This window comes from Neofelis nebulosa, chromosome 4, assembly GCF_028018385.1.
Source record: "Neofelis nebulosa isolate mNeoNeb1 chromosome 4, mNeoNeb1.pri, whole genome shotgun sequence".
Classification (NCBI taxonomy): domain Eukaryota; kingdom Metazoa; phylum Chordata; class Mammalia; order Carnivora; family Felidae; genus Neofelis; species Neofelis nebulosa.
Genome location: NC_080785.1, coordinates 117,180,709 through 117,197,811, shown reverse-complemented (window position 1 = coordinate 117,197,811; position 17,103 = coordinate 117,180,709). Strand labels below are relative to the sequence as shown.

The 17,103-nt window shown below is 40.4% G+C and overlaps 1 protein-coding gene across 3 annotated transcripts in view; it reads left to right on the top strand.

The window, feature by feature from the left end:
- Positions 1–10,473, top strand: part of HRH1 (histamine receptor H1) — a 78,746-nt gene extending 68,273 nt beyond the window's left edge. For all 3 annotated transcript variants that reach the window (XM_058725983.1, XM_058725982.1, XM_058725984.1), the window contains one exon: positions 7,524–10,473. In XM_058725983.1, coding sequence (XP_058581966.1) covers positions 7,559–9,022 — 1,464 coding nt within the window. In that variant the 5' untranslated portion in view covers positions 7,524–7,558 and the 3' untranslated portion in view covers positions 9,023–10,473. The remainder of the gene's footprint in view (positions 1–7,523) is intronic.
- Positions 10,474–17,103: the final 6,630 nt, after the last annotated feature.

Below are 17,103 nucleotides of genomic sequence, written 5' to 3'. Positions count from 1 at the left end.
TGCTCCTCCCCAGCTCATGCTCTGTCTCTTTCTCTCTCTCTCTCCTTCAAAAATAAATAAAAACATTAAAAAAAAAGTTTCCAGCAAAAAGTAGAAAAGTTACATGAAAGGTATCAATATTTCATCAATTAGCATAAATCTTACCTCGAATTTGTGTTGGTCTAGACATCCTCATGAAAAATATGCCCATGTCTTCTGTAGTTAGATCCTCCTTCCTGTGTCTCTTGCTGGCTCTCATCCATGTGGTTTTCCAGAGTCCATCCAACAAACTTCTTTTGAGATCTGTTATGTGCCGGCCTGATGCCAACATGGGAGAATGGCAGTGAGTGAAAAGGTGTTGCCCCCGCCATGAAGGATGAGACGTACCCTTGATGGTGACCGGTGTCTCACTTCAGAAACAGAAATAGTGGATGCTTTCCATGTTCTAGACGTGCTCCCTGTTTAGTTAGGGAGAATCAGCTAAAGAAAGAATAGTAAGCTAGGTGATGTAAAGGGAAGTGTTAGAAGTGATGTGGGGACACCAAAGGGGGTGCTTTAAGGCAAATGGTGTCCCAGAGGGGGGAAACAGCACAAGCAAAGGCATAGAGATGTAAAGACTCACCATTCCTGCAATTCCCTCCCAATTCCTCGAACTCAGCTCTGTACTTTCATTCTTTCTTCTCTTCATCCTTAAATTCTTCTGCCTTCCTCCTGGAGAACTTCTACTCATCCTTCAAAGCCCAGCTCACAGAACACTCCTTCTCCAGTGTTCTTCTTGGCATCCATACTCCACCTTGAGAGTGGCTGTTTCTCCTTCCTCTGTCCTGTCAGCTGCTTTGATCTTACCTCAGTCATCATTTTTGTCCCAGTTACATTCTAGAATTTTTAACGTTTCAAAAAATTTTTTTTTAATTTTTGATACTGTTCATTTATCTTTTGTCTTTATTCTCACGTTAATTGACGAACTCCTTGAAGTCAGGGGTAGTGTATCAGTTAAGATTCAGTTTGGCTGTGTGTGATAGAAAACCTATGCTACCTAGAAGTGGAGAGCCCTGACTTATTTGGCAGCTCTTATAGTCATCAGAGACCTCAGCTCCATCCAAATTGCTGCTTCAATGTTCTTGTTTTTTGACTCTTCCTCATGGTCCCAACAAGGCTGCTTAAGCCCTGTTCATCCTATCAATATTCTGGCCAGCTGGAAGAATGAAGGGCCAAAGAAAAGAATACATCCTCCCTTTAGGGCTGCTTTTTGTAAGTTGCAAACTACACTTCTGTTTCCATTTCATCGGAACTTAGTCACATGACCATACCTAGATACAAAGGAGTCTGGAAAATGTAGTCTGTACTCCAGGCAGCTGTGTATTCAGCTAAAAAATAGAAGTCTGTTACTAAATAGAGGAGAAATAATTGTGGAAGACCATTGGCAGGTTTTGCCACAGTGAAAAACAAGGTCAAAGATGATTCCTCTGAGTCAGACTGGGCCAGCTCTGGGATCATTGTGTTACCCAGAAATGGAAGAAAACACAACAGCTACTATTAGTTGAGTATGTCCTATATGTCAGGCACTGTACTAGGTGCTTCCACCCTATTTTAGAGATGAGGAAAATGTAGACTTGGTGCAGTGAAATATCTGGCCCAGCTAATTAGAGCAGAAACAAGATTAGAGCAGAGATTAGCTGGTTTACAAAGTTTAGGTTCTTAACCACTGGCCAATTCTTCCATCCAAGTGAGCTCCACGCCTTCTGTGAATCAGCATTGCTGAAATGGCTAGAAAAGTGGGAAGGTGAGGCCACTGGGAGCCTCATTTAATGTCTAGCATCTCTCCAAACCCACCAATTCCTCTTGCCTTCCCTTCCTATTAGCAGAGATCCCTACCTATTGGTCTCTTTTTTATCTAAAACCAATATCTGCAAGTTCTACTTAGGTAAATAGTTGCCACTGAGAAAGGAGTATTTCTAATTTGGAGTGAGGTCCAGGACACCTCTTCTTGCATACCTCCCATGATGGGGGGCTTACTATATCAAGGCAATTCATTGCATTGCTTTTAGTGGAGAACTGTATTCTTTGGCAGTTCGAGGTGCTTATTCTTCAGTTAGTTCTCAACTAAGGACCATTTTGCCTCCCAACGGATATCTGGCAATGTCTAGAGATATTTTGGTCTGTCATGACTGGGAATGGATGAGAGGGTGCTACTGGAATCTAGTGAGTAGAGGCCAGGGATGCTGCTAAACATTCAACAAAGCACAGGACAGTCCTTCACAGCAAATAATTATCCAGCTCAAAATGTCAACAGGACAAAGGTTGAGAAATAGACTAAGGTTTGAATCTTGACATCGCCAGTCTCTTCCTAGCTGTGTGACCCTGAGTAGGTTGCCTTGCCTCTCTGAGCCTGAGCTGTTTCCTCGTGTCTACCTTGGTGATCATCACATGCCCTCCCTATGTGCTTGTGGCAGGCATTTAATAACTGATATCTGAAAAGCCCAGAGCTTGGCTCCTTACCATCGTAGCTGCTCTCATCAACATTCCCAGGATGTGGAAGGAACGTTGACTACCTTTGTTTATTTGCTGGCACATGGGCCTGATTAGATTACACTGTTTGTAATCTTTCTGGAAAAAGTCCCACTGCAGCTAATGGTTTTGGAATGGAGCCATTCCCTTAATTCAAAATTAATGGCTTGCTCGTGCACACAAGCCTCTTAGAGAGAAGGGATTCATTTCTGCTGATCCCCCAGTCCTTGTCACCTGGGAATTGTCAGAGCTTTCCCACCCCACTGTCTCAACAACCCTCCCGACAGCCCAGGGAGGTAATGATGCTTTCCCTACTTTACAGGGAAGGTAATTGGAGACGTGGCTGTTGACCCAAGCTCTGCACAGCCCATCAAGTGGCAGAGCCCGGGTGAGAACTTTCTCCTTCCATCACCCGCTTCTTTAGGGACATAGTGCTATAAGGAAGCTACAGGTGCCCACCTTTCTCCCCCAATTGCCCTGTCCACAGTGCCTCCTCCAGCTTCTATTCCCTGTCCCCCAGAGCACACCCTCTAGCCTGCACCATCTCTGTAGGCTTGGCCTTGATCCCAGAGACGGGCACCTCAGAACCTGATGGGGTCTGGGCAGCCTGAAGGGAGCATGGATGGCCTCCCGTGTAGCATTAGGTGCAATGAGGATCCACGTCCCCGGATACTTCCTGCTCTCAGCCTGATGTCCCTTTGGCATTTATAGAGAGAAAACCATTCAACCATCAGTTTTTCAAAATGCAGATGTCCGAGGGAAGGGAAAGCACCTTGCATTAGTTATCTCACTGAGTAGGGCATGTTCAGGGATTGGGTAAGAGGAATGGAGACCAGGAATGGCATACGAGCCTGTGACCCAGGCAGCCACACAGGCCCTGTGCTCAGGAGGGCCCCTGTCTCGGTTTCATGTTCTGCTGTTGCCATCTTGAAATTCTTAATAATTTTTTAATATTTAATTTTGCCCTGGGCCCTGAAAATTACATAGCCAGCCCTGAGTGAGACAGGAGGTCAGTGTTGATGTGGCTGCTCCTTCTACCCTCTGGGTGCCCACCCTGTGGGACCCACTTTTTAGGGTTCCCTCAGGCTTCCTCCTCTTTCCCTGACACCCTCACCCCCACCCCGCATTCCTCAGGGGAGGCAGGTGCCAAGATAGGTCTGTAGTCAGCAGGTGGGTGCTCCATTTGCCTTTCCAGGAATCCTGCTCAATTCCATGGTTTCAGAGAACAAAGTGGATTTTCTTACTTCTGAAGCAGATCACTGAGCCGAAAGGAACTTTTCACCAGTAGATATCTGTTGAATGATTTGTAACACCCTGCCCCTCACTCACTGACTCATCCCTTTACCAAATATGCATTTATCTTTGTCTAAGCAAAATAACATGTCCAAGCTACAAAGGAGAACATGTGATAAAGAACTGTGCTTACAGAGATAGGAAGATAAATATATATAAATTTATATATATTTATATATATTACTTATATAAATATATATGTGATATTAATTTATATGTGTGTAAATTTATAAAAATATATTTATGTGATATTAATTTATATGTGTGTAAATTTATATATATATATAAATTTATATATATTTTTATATATGTGATATAGAACTGTGATATATATATGTGATAAAGAACTGTGCTTACAGAGATAGGAAGATAAATATATATATAAATTTATATATTTATATATATTATTTATATAAATATATATGTGATATTAATTTATATGTGTGTAAATTTATATAAATATATTTATGTGATATTAATTTATGTGTGTAAATTTATATATATATAAATTTATATATTTATATATATTATATAAATATATGTGATATTAATTTATATGTGTGTAAATTTATATAAATATATTTATGTGATATTAATTTATGTGTGTAAATTTATATATATATAAATTTATATATTTATATATATTATATAAATATATATGTGATATTAATTTATATGTGTGTAAATTTATATAAATATATTTATGTGATATTAATTTATGTGTGTAAATTTATATATATAAAATTTATATATTTATATATTATTTATATAAATATATATGTGATATTAATTTATGTGTGTAAATTTATATAAATATATTTATGTGATATTAATTTATGTGTGTAAATTTATATATATATAAATTTATATATTTATATATATTATATAAATATATATGTGATATTAATTTATATGTGTGTAAATTTATATAAATATATTTGTGTGATATTAATTTATGTGTGTAAATTTATATATATATAAATTTATATATTTATATATATTATATATAAATTTATATATTTATATATATTATATATATAAATATATATGTGATATTAATTTATATGTGTGTAAATTTATATAAATATATTTATGTGATATTAATTTATGTGTGTAAATTTATATATATATGAATTTATATATATTTATATATATTATTTATATAAATACATATGTGATATTAATTTTCCCCAACATTTTCTCACTCAAAATATTGATAGAAAAGTTGGAAGCAATGTACAGCGAACACCTATATATCTACCACCTAGGTTACAAATTAACATTTTGCTCTTTTTGCTTGATTATATGTCTGTTCATTTATCCGTTCTTCTAACCAGCTATCCATCCAACTTGTTTTTTTGATTCATTTCAAAGTAAGCTGCAGACCTCAGTAGATTTCACCCCTAAACACTTAATATGCAACACTAATTTCTTTTCGGGGTGCCTGGGTGGCTCCATCAGTTAAGTGGCGGACTTTTGATTTTGGCTTAGGTCATGGTCCCAGGGTTGTGGGATCGAGCCCCACATTAGAGTCCACGCTGAACATGGAGCCTTCTTGGGATTCTCTCTCTCTCTTCCTCTGTTCCTTCCCTGCTCTCTCTCTCTCTCTCTCTCTCTCTCTCTCTCTCTCAAAAATTTTTTTTCCTTTTTTAGTCAAAAGGTAAAAAGTAATGATTTTTATATAAAAACAAATCATTTTCTGTCAAATACAATTATTGAATGACAAATAGTGTACACATAGTGAAAAGAAATTCTTGGTTCCCCTCTGTGTGCAATGAGGCAGAGAGAGAAATAAGAGAGAACTTTCCTCAAGGTAACAAGGAGAAAAGAGAAACATCTCTGTAACAGAGGGTGGTTGGAGCTACCTTGAGAATACCAAGCTGTGGGAATGTTTTAGGGAACAGCTTCCTGCTTCCTCCCAATCAAAACTGAAAATCTGAGATGAACTTCCTTAGCCTCTTTCCTCCTTGAGGTGGCTGCGGACTATTCCAGGGGGTGTGAACTTGGGCAGAACTGAAGGTGAAACTGCAAGGTCCTGGGTCTGGGATGTAGAAGTGGAGAAAGGTACAGGCTGATGTGGTGGATTTGGGGGTTATTATCCTCACAGAGCTGATGGCTGGGGTGGACGGGGTTGAGTGGGGAAGGCTCTCAGGCTGACAGCGGAGAGTGACAGGAGCAGAGAGCAGGACTGGGGCACAATAGAAGATGATGCTGTTCAGAAGAGGCACATTCAAAGAAGGTGGAGGGTTGCTCTGGCGGGCAGTTCAGAGCTGGAGGAGAATATAGAAAAGTACCCAAAGCAAGCCTCTAAACAGGGTACTTGGAAAAAGCCTGTAGCGATCACCTGTGCCATCTTTCACATTTGACCCGTGAGAAATTGTAGGCTGAGAGACCACTCTGAGTATTCGTGGCAGAGCTGGGGCAAAATTGGTGCTACCCAGATGGTGCTTTTCCAACAAAGTAACTCAAGGGTTCCTTCCACAAGGATCAAATGCCTTAAGGTCTTGCTTTTTATTTTTAAAAATATCACACAAATTTAGCTTTCTTCTCAAGAATTTGTCTGGCTTTGTCTTAATGTTACAGTAGTCTGTTTTTGCTAAATTACTGAGAGATATTTACACTCTGTTAGGGTTTCTAAATTTTCTTCAGAATCATACTACTTTTTGATGAATATCAAAATCTCACAACCTCTTCCAGAAGTTTTAATTCCCTGCTTCCACCTCCCACCCCAATTAAGGATCATCAATAACAGTATACAATGTGTTTTCAGTGTAGCCTTACTAGCAAAGAAAGTGTTGTTACATATTACTTTGCACAGTTTATAAAATGAAATTTTTTTCAAATATAAAAACAAAATAAGTAAAAAAAGTTAAAATATGTTTTCTCAAACAACATAACTCCCTTCCCTTTTGAGAACCATTAGTCTAAAGGGATGTGTAGATTTATTCCATGCTTTGGGCACCCTTGTAACCTCCCCCGTATCAGTTAGAGATGCTTTTGGCTGCAAGTAAAAACTCCCACAACAGTGACTTAAGCAAAGAAGACATTTCATTATTTCCCATTAATAACCAGTATGAAGGAAGAAGATTCCAGGGTTAGTTCAGCAGCTCAGTGATAATAGGACTCTGGGTTGGCATCACAGTGGTTTTCTTGGTATTTCCCTGATGGCCCCAAGATGACTGCCATAAGCCCCAAGCATCACCTCCTATAGGGAGAAGGGGGCAAGAAGCAAAACTTTTCTTTGTTTTGATCATTTGTCAGAGAGAAAGAAATTTCTAGAACCCTGGCTTTGCCATGAGACTTCCCCATCTACTTTCTTGGCCACAGTTGTGTCTTGTGCCCAATCCTAGACCAGCCACTGGCAAAGAGGAACTAGAGTGCCGTATCCAGCTCAGACCAGTCATGATGCAGCCCACCTTCCCAGAACACATGCCACATGGGACCTACACAAACTTTGCATTGCTTTTGCCCAACTCCCTCGCTAGAATGTAAACTCCATGGGGGCAGAGATTTTTGTTTTGTTCACTGCTATATTTCCAACACCCAGAACAATGCCAGGAATTCACTAAATAGTCATTGAATGAGTGAAGAAATGAATGACTAAGGAAGGAAGGGGATTTGGACCGTAGGCTGTATCTGCTGCTCCCAACAGCATACAACCCCATTTAGATCAACTTGATGGTACCAAGTGACTCTACCGATCTCCAAGGCTCTGGCCTTAATCCTTGTGTCTTTCTTCCTAGGGAGGGAGCCCCAGCTGGAGGCTGCTCTTGTGCCAATGACCCTTCCCAATTCTTCCTGTGTCATAGAAGACAAGATGTGCGAGGGGAATAAGACCACCATAGCCAACCCCCAACTGATGCCCCTGGTGGTGTTCCTGAGTGCCATCTCCTTGGTCACCGTGGGACTCAACCTGTTGGTCCTCTACGCTGTACGGAGTGAGCGGAAGCTACACACTGTGGGGAACCTGTACATTGTCAGCCTTTCTGTGGCAGACCTGATCGTGGGAGCTGTTGTCATGCCCATGAACATCCTCTACCTCCTCATGTCCAGGTGGTCCCTGGGCCACCCTCTCTGCCTCTTTTGGCTTTCCATGGACTATGTGGCCAGCACCGCATCAATTTTTAGTGTCTTCATCTTGTGCATCGATCGCTATCGCTCTGTCCAGCAGCCCCTCCGATATCTTAAGTATCGTACCAAGACCCGAGCATCAGCCACCATCTTGGGGGCCTGGTTTCTCTCCTTCCTGTGGGTTATTCCAATTCTGGGATGGCATCACTTTATGTCACCGGCCTCGGGACACCGGGAAGACAAGTGCGAAACAGACTTCTATGATGTCACCTGGTTCAAGATCATGACCGCCATCATCAACTTCTACCTGCCCACCTTGCTCATGCTCTGGTTCTATGCCAAGATCTACAAGGCTGTACGGCAGCACTGTCAGCACCGAGAGCTCATCAATGGATCCCTCCCTTCCTTCTCTGAAATTAAGCTGAAGCCAGAGAACCCCAAGGTGGGGGCCAAGAAACCAGGGAAGGAGTCTCCCTGGGAGGTTCTGAAAAGGAAATCAAAAGATGCCAGTGGTGAGCCTGTCATGAAGCCACCATCCCAAGACTCAGAGGAGATGAAATGCCCAGGTGTCTTCAGCCAAGAAGAGGACAGAGAAATGGACAAACTCCACTGCTTTCCACTTAACATTGTGCAGATGCAGACTGAGGCAGAGGGGAGTGGCAGGAGTTATGTAGCTATCAACCAGAGCCAGGGCCAGCTGGAGATAGATGAACAGAGCCTGAGAATGCGTGTGGCCAATGAGATATCAGAGGATCAAATCCTAGGTGATAGCCAATCCTTTTCCCGGACAGACTCAGACACGCCCCCAGAGTCAGCATCAGGGAAAAGCAAACCTAGAAGTGGGTCTAGCACAGGACTGGATTACATCAAGTACACTTGGAAGAGGCTCCGCTCACATTCCAGACAGTACGTGTCTGGGTTGCACATGAACCGAGAACGGAAGGCTGCCAAACAATTGGGTTTTATTATGGCGGCCTTCATCCTTTGCTGGATTCCTTACTTTATCTTCTTCATGGTCATTGCCTTCTGCAAAAGCTGTTGCAATGAGCATGTGCATATGTTCACCATCTGGCTTGGCTATATCAACTCCACGCTGAACCCCCTCATTTACCCCTTGTGCAATGAAAACTTCAAGAAGACATTCAAGAAAATTCTCCACATTCGCTCTTAAGGGAGGCTACAAGGGGATGCAACCAAAGTGACACTTAGGCTGTCCCTGAAGAAAATGGAGGATGAGACCTGTGAGTTGCCAGGCACCTGGGCTTTCCAGAGTCAAAAGAATAGTCTTAAGGACTAGGTAGCTTGGAAGGTTCTTAGACCCATTGGCAGAATAGCACATGTTGGTGGTCAGCAGAGAGATTGTACTCTGAGTAGAAAGCAGGATATTTCCAAGAGAATCAGACCTGGATGAGTTCTCCTGCTCCTCAGGAAATGTGGGAGCCTCAGACTCTCACTGTCATTCAAGTTTTCAGACTTGAATTAATTGGAAACTGAAGGGACACGTAGGTAGAGTTTTACTGGAGAATTAGAACTCTCAAGCCTTCCTGGAATGGAGTTCTATGACTGTGCAGAGACCTCACATATGCAGATAGATGCTGTCCCCTTCCAGGGATCACCTTGATAGGCATGACAGCTATTCCATTGTGACTGTCACTTCTCAGAACACCTCTCCTCTGAGCCTCTCCTACAGCTTTCTCCAGAACCAGTGTCTGAACCACCTTGGAAATTCTGCTTTATTATTTCTCACTCATGCACATCTTAGAGTTGATAGGAAATTTTTCAGCTTGTACATTTCCTTGTTTGCAACCCCAAATTCCTTTTGGCTATTAACAGAATAATGATAAAAGCTGCCTTCAAAAGAAAAAGAAAAGGCGTGTTTTTAATGGTTGCACAATGAAAGCATTAAAAAAGGGAATGGGGAGAAGAAAACTATATCTCTTGAGTGCTGGGCCAGGCTTACCCCCCTTAAGCTCCGTGACACTCCATAGCAGGTGGATGGTGTCACTAGAAGAGCAAATTGTGATGTAGCAAGGTGACATAAAGTGCCCAACATCACACAGCTAGTAATGTGAGAGAGTTAGAATGAGAACCCTGTGGGGTTCTGGCTCATTGTAACACGTTTCCTCCAAAAGGCAAAAATTTGTCCTGTTAAGTATGTGCATGTGTGTGCACACACACACACACAGACACACACACACACACACACACACACACATGCACGCACAACTATTCCTAAGAGTGGTGACAATTCTCAAAAGGATATGCTGAGAGAAGGAAAAGCTGGCATAGAATATTCCTGAGGCGGCAGAAGGTGATACTTTGAAGGGACAGTATGCATTTTTATTTGTGAGTTCTGCTGTATTCATTGAAGAAAAGTCATCATGTTCTTTTATACTCACACCTCTTTAGTAAAAACTAGCAAAGGCATGGGACGTACAGTTTTCCTTGGTGTTTACATTGCAATCTGGTTGTGATTTATATTTTAAAACTTAATGCTAAACTGTAATGTATGTAGCCAAATGGAGTGCATGTACAAGCTGGTATTTTGTGTCCTGTGTTCCTGTTCGCATGATGTTAAAAATGACAGATTTTTACCTGCCTAAAATATGATATTTGAAACTACCTTGTTATGAGTTTGATTTATTTAATTCTCCCTGAGTCTCTTGGACTGAGAAGATGTATTGAAACATGCTGTCAAATATTATAAGATATGATACAGGATTGCTCTTTGGTTTCTGGTCGCATGTGTAAATGTCTTTAGGAAAGAACTTTTTATAACAAGCCTCACTGTCTGCTTGGCATCCCCCAAAGCTCTTCTTGGTCAAAATTGGGGGAGCTAATGAGACTTTTATCCTGGTTTTGAAAGCTGTAGCTGGTCTGTTTCTAGGTCAAAAAGCCTTTCCCAGAAGACCTGTGAGAGACTTGCTCCCCAAGATCCCTCAGCTTGCTCCCCAAGATCCCTCATAATGAAGGAGTTTTAAAAAGATCACCTCCCACAGACAAATGGCTAAGTGCCCATTATTCATGTTGATGAATGGTTGAGGCAACTAGTGAAGAAAAGTGGTTATAAGCTCTGACTTTGGGTCAAAGAGACCTGCATCTGAGTCTGATAAGAAGAAATGGTCAATATAAATTGTCAGAACACAAAAAGCCAGGCCCGTGCATTATTGAATACAGTGTTTATGGTGCATGCAGAGCATCTGGTACATGGTGGGGACTCATATGTAGTTTTAAAACATACTGTGCATATCATATGCCAGGCCCCATGCTTTACCACTGTTATCTAATTCAGCCTTTACACGGATCTCATGAGGGAGACTTCTGTATTTTTACAGCTAGGCAAACTGAGGCACAGAAAGAAACTGAGGAATGGGCAGACAGAAAAGGAGAAGTAGGAAGTGGGGGGCAGAAAGAGCATAAACCAAATGGCATAATATTCATGCACTCAAGAAAAATCTACATTCAAAAACATATTCTTCATTAATGTATTCATAAGTTAAATATATTCAAAGGGAAAATAAACCATCCTTAGCTTTTGATAAGTAGAAATTCCTTCAAATGATTCTCTTAAGATCATGTGAAAACCGGTCAACTACTGCATCACATAAATCTTTAAAAGCTTGTGAAACTATGCCACCTAATAGAAATTTCTATAAATCGTAGAAGCTGGTCATGTTAATAAAAGTGTTCATTCAGAAAAGCCATTAGTCTGCAGATTGGCCATTTGATGATTTGGTCATTTGGCTACTTGGCTTGCAGAAAATTGCTGGTCTCTCTTTTTAAGATGGGCCTTCCAGAGGAGATTTAAGTCAATACAGGGTGAAAAGGCTGCTGGCTGAGATGCATTCTAAGTTCCTTAAATAAATAATGCTTTTAAGATCTAATTTGCCAATATGTCATTCCACAGTGTTTTGGGCTTTCAACGCCTAGGCTGTGCAGCATATGCTTCCCATTGAGCTGCAAGACAAATGATGAAGGTGGATTGACCTGAATCTCTGTGATCTTGAATAAATGTCATGGGCCTCATTGCCTTGCTGTGTCCAAGAACATTCTCTGCCTTTTTCTGTGTCCTTGTCTGGCCTCTTTCATGATGCTCCATCATCTTGGTGCCCCAAGGCATGAGCATCAGTTCCAAAGTCCAAAGCTTAAAGAATCATCCTGTGTCTACCTTTGCTGCAATCAACTCTGAAGGGGATTGGGGGTCAGGTGGGACATGTGGTACAAACATGGCTGAAGGACCAACAGTTCCTAGAGAAGTGGAATCATTGTGAGCTGGGTTGAAACTCCAAAAGGTGTTAACTATAAGAATCTTGAAGTCTAGCAGAGGAAACAAGCTTTTAAAGAACTAACTCAACCCAGGCTCATATAGAGTGAAGCCTAGAGGTAGATGGGTGTCATCCTACTGTTGTTTTTTTTTTAATCAAGTTTGTTACATTCAAAATATACAGTAAAATTTACCCATTTATAATGTAGAGGTCAATGAATCTTGACAGATGTACACACCCATGTCATCCCCATTTCAGTCAAGATATAGAACATTTCCATCATCCCAGCAAGTTCCTCATGCTCCCTCTATGCTCCAGGCAACCAGTGATCTGACTTCTAGACACTATAGATTAGTTTGGCTGATTCTGTAACTTTGCATAAATGGAATTATATGGTATGTATTCTTTTTTTTCCATTTTGTCTAAGATTCACCCACCTTTCAATCAGGTTTATTATTATTATTAATGTTATTAAAGTATAGTTGACAGTGTTATATTAGTTTGCAGTGTACCTGTAGTGATTTGACAATTTTATACATTACTCACTGCTCACCACAGTAAGTGTAGTCATCATACAACGTGATTATAATACTACTGACCGTATTCTCTATGCTGTACTTTTCATCTCCATGATTTACTTATTTTACAACAGGAATTTTGTGCCTCTTAATCCCTTTCACCTATTTTGCCCACCACCCCACCCCCCTCCCTTCTGGCAACCACCAGTTTGTCTCTGTATTTATAAGTCTGTTTCTTTTTTTTTAATTTATTTATTTAAATTCAAGTTAGTTAACATACAGCGTAGTATTGGTTTTGGCTGTAGAACCCAGTGATTCATCACTTACATATGACACCCAGTGCTCATCCCAACAAGTGCCTCCTTAATGCCCATCACCCATTAGCCCATCCCCCCACCGCCCCTCCAGCAATCCTCAGTTTGTTCTCTGTATTTAAGAGTCTCTTATGGTTTGCCTCTCTATTTTTATCTTATTTTACTTTTCCTTCCCTTCCCCTAAGTTCATCTATATTTCTTAAATTCCACATATGAGTGAAAACATATGATATTTGTCTTTCTCTGCCTGACTTATTTTGCTTAGCATAATATCCCTTAGTTCCAACCACATTGTTGTAAATGGCAAGATTTCATTCTTTTTTTTAATGTTTTTATTTATTTGAGAGAGAGAGAGAGAGAGAGAGAGAGACTGAGTGTGAGTGGGGGTGGGGCAGAGAGAGAGAGGGAGACACAGAATCCAAGACAGGCTCCAGGCTCTGAGCTGTCAGCACAGAGCCCGACATGGGGCTTGAACTCAGAAACCATGAGATCATGACCTGAGCCAAAGCCGGAGGCTTAACCAACTAAGCCACCCAGGTGCTCCTCTACATATATGGATCTTTATCCATTCATCAGTTGATGGACATTTGGGCTCTTTCCATAATTTGGCTATTGTTGATAGCACTGCTATAAACATTGGGGTGCATGTGTCCCTTTGAATCAGCATTTTTTTTAAATTTTTTTAACGTTTATTTATTTTTGAGACAGAGAGAGACAGAGCATGAACAGGGGAGGGGGAGAGAGAGGGAGACACAGAATCTGAAACAGGCTCCAGGCTCTGAGCCGTCAGCACAGAGCCTGACGCGGGGCTTGAACTCACGGACTGTGAGATCATGACCTGAGCCGAAGTTAGACACTCAACCGACCAAGCCACCCAGGCGCCCCTGAATCAGCATTTTTGTATCCTTTGGATAAATACCTAGTAGTGCAATTGCTGGGTCATGGGGTGGTTCTATTTTTAATTTTTTGAGGAATCTCCATATTGTTTTACAGAGTGGCTACACCAGTTTGGATTCCACCAGCAGTGCAAAAGGGTTCCCCTTTCTCCACATCCTCACCAACATCTGTTATTTTCTGAGTTGTTCATTTTAGCCATTTTGACAGGTGTGAGGTGGTATCTCACTGTGGCCCTGATTTGTATTTCTCTGATGATGAGTGATATTGAACATCTTTTCATGTGTCTATTAGCCAACTGGATGTCTTCTTTGGAAAAGAGTCTATTCATGTATTCTGCCCATTTCTTAACTGGGTTATTTGTTTTTTGGGTGTTGAATTTGATAAGTTCTTTATACATTTTGGGTACTAACCCTTTATCAGATATGTTGTTTGCAAATATCTTCTCCCATTCTGTCAGTTGTCTTTTAGGGTTGTTGATTGTTTCCTTCACTGTGCAGAATCTTTTTGTCTTGATGAGGTCCCAGTAGTTCATTTTTTTTATTTCTCCTGCCTCCGGAGATGTCTAGTAAGAAGTTACTGTGGCCAAAGTCAAAAAGTTTGCTGCTGTTTTCTCCTGTAGCATTTTGATGGTTTCCCGTCCAACATTTAGGTCTGTCAGCCCCTTTGCATTTATTTTTCTGTATGGTATAAGAAAGTGGTCCAGTTTCATTCTTCTGCAGGTCACCGTCCAGTTTTTCCCAGCACCATTTGCTAAAAAGGCTTTTTTCCATTGGATACTCTCTCCTGCTTTCTCAATGATTAGTTGGCCACACATTTGTGGGTCCATTTCTGGGTTCTCTATTCTGTTCCATGGATCTATGTGTCTGTTTTGTTTGTTCATTGGTTTGTTTTTTAGATTCCACATATAAGTGAAATAATATAGTATTTGACTTTCTCTATCTGACTTACTTAGCTTCATAGGTCTTTCATAGGCCCTTCCTTGTTGTTGCAAATAGCAAGATTTCATTCCTTGTTTATGGCTGAGTAATATTCCAAAGTGTGTGTGTGTGTGTGTGTGTGTGTGTGTGTGTTTGTAATAACTTCTTTATCTTTTCATCTATTGATTGACACTTGGGCTGCTTCTGTATCTTGGTTATTGTAAATAATGCTGCAGCAAACAGAGGGGTGCGTATATCTTTTAAAGTTAGTGTTTTTGTTTTCTTTGGGTAAATACCCAATAGTGGAATTACTGGATCATATGGTATTTCTATTTTTAATTTTTTGAGGGACCTCCACTCTGTTTTCCACAGTGGTTTCACCAATTTATATTCCCAACAGTGCACAAAAGTTCCCTTTCCTCCATGCCTTTGCCAACACTTGTTATTTCTTGTCTTTTTTCATACTAGCCATTCTGACAGCTGTGAGGGGATATTACTGTAAGATATTACTATAGTTTTTATTTGCATTTCCCTGATAATTAGTGGACATTGAGCCTCTTTTCATGCGTCTGTTAGCCTTCTTTAAGTCTTTGGAGAAATGTATACTCAAGTCCTCTGCCCAATTTTTAATGGGATTATTAGTGTGTGTGTGTGTGTGTGTGTGTGTGTGTGTGTTGAGTTGTATAAATTCTTTATATGTTTTGGATATTAATTCCTTATCAGATATACCATTTGCAAATACCTTCTCCCATTCACTAGGTTGTTTTTGTTTTGTTGGTGATTTATGATGTGTAAAAGCTTTTTATTTTGCTGTAGTCCCACTAGTTTATTTTTGCTTTTGTTTCCCTTGCCTGATGAGACATATCCATAAATACGTTGCTAAGGCCAATGTCCAAGGGATTACTGCCTATGCTTTCTTGTAGGGGTTTTATGGTTTCAGGTCACTTAGGTTTTTAATCCATTTTGTGTTTATTGTTGTGTGTGGTGTATGAAAGTGCTCCAGGTTCATTCTTTTTCATGTGGCTGTCCCGTTTCCCCAGCACCATTTATTGAAGAGACTGTCTTATCTTCACTGTATATTCTTGCCTTCTTTGTAGTAAATTAATTGACCATATAAATGTGGGTTTATTTCTGGGCTCTCTGACCTGTTCCACTGATCGATGTATCTATTTTTCTGCCAGTCTCATACTGTTATTACTACATCTTTGTAGTATATATTGAAATCTGAGATTATACCTCCAGCTTTACTCTTCTTTCTCAAGATTGCTTTGGCTATTTGGGGTCTTTTTTGGTTCCATACAAATTTTAGGAGTATTTGTTCTAGTTCTATGAAAAATTCTATTGGTATTTTGATAAGAATTGCAATGAATCTGTAGATTGCTCTGGGAAGTATGGACATTTTAACAATATTCTTCCAATCCATGACCATGGAACATCTTTCCATTTGTGTCATCTTCAATTTCTTTCATCAATGTCTTATAGTTTTCAGAATATGTCTTTCACCTCCTTGGTTAAATTTATTCCTAAGTATTCTTTTTGGTGCATCAACTGGGTTTTGAAGACAGACAGGGTTACACAAACAGAGGAAGTATGAGGCTATTGCAGGGGTGGAGATATAAAAGAGCAGAGAGTGCTTAAAACACCAGAATTAATTTGATGTGACCCAAGCATGCAGTCTGAGGAGGCAGTGGCAGGAGCGGAGACTGCTATAGGGAAAGAATTTGCAATGTTGAATTTGACCTGAGCCTTGCACTCCTGAAGCTATGGCTTTTCAACACCCTCCTTCCACTTTTTTTTTTGTGCTCCATAAAGAATTTATGGCAAAGAAATATCCATTCCCTTATGACTTAGGTAAGACTCATGGATACTTGTTCACCTGCGACAAGGCAAGACAATCCTTCTGAACTAATCGTTGCCTTAAAATGTTTAGCTGAGCTACTTGTATCCACTGATCAATCAAAACAAAATGCTTTATTAACCAACTTTAGTTAAGCTTCTCCCATACCCTTCAGGTTCCTTATTTTTGATTTACCCTCAGCCTGAGCCAGCATACGACCCCTCCAGAGAATAGGCTGACGTCAAGGTAAAATATTCTCTGATCTACTACTATCCAATCAAGCCACCCTTTACTCCCACTTTCCCACACCCAGTTCTTTCTAGCCTTCTTCATTCTTCCTTTTGAAGGAAAAATCCTTTTTGCCTAGCCCTTAAGACACTTGCAGATCTTTAGGTCAGAGTGGCTCCCTATTGCAATAGTCCCTTCCCTCCCTTTCCCCCTACCCCTTGCAATAATCCTTTTGAATAAAGTATCTCCTTACTAAATCTGGATTTGTTTTCTTAT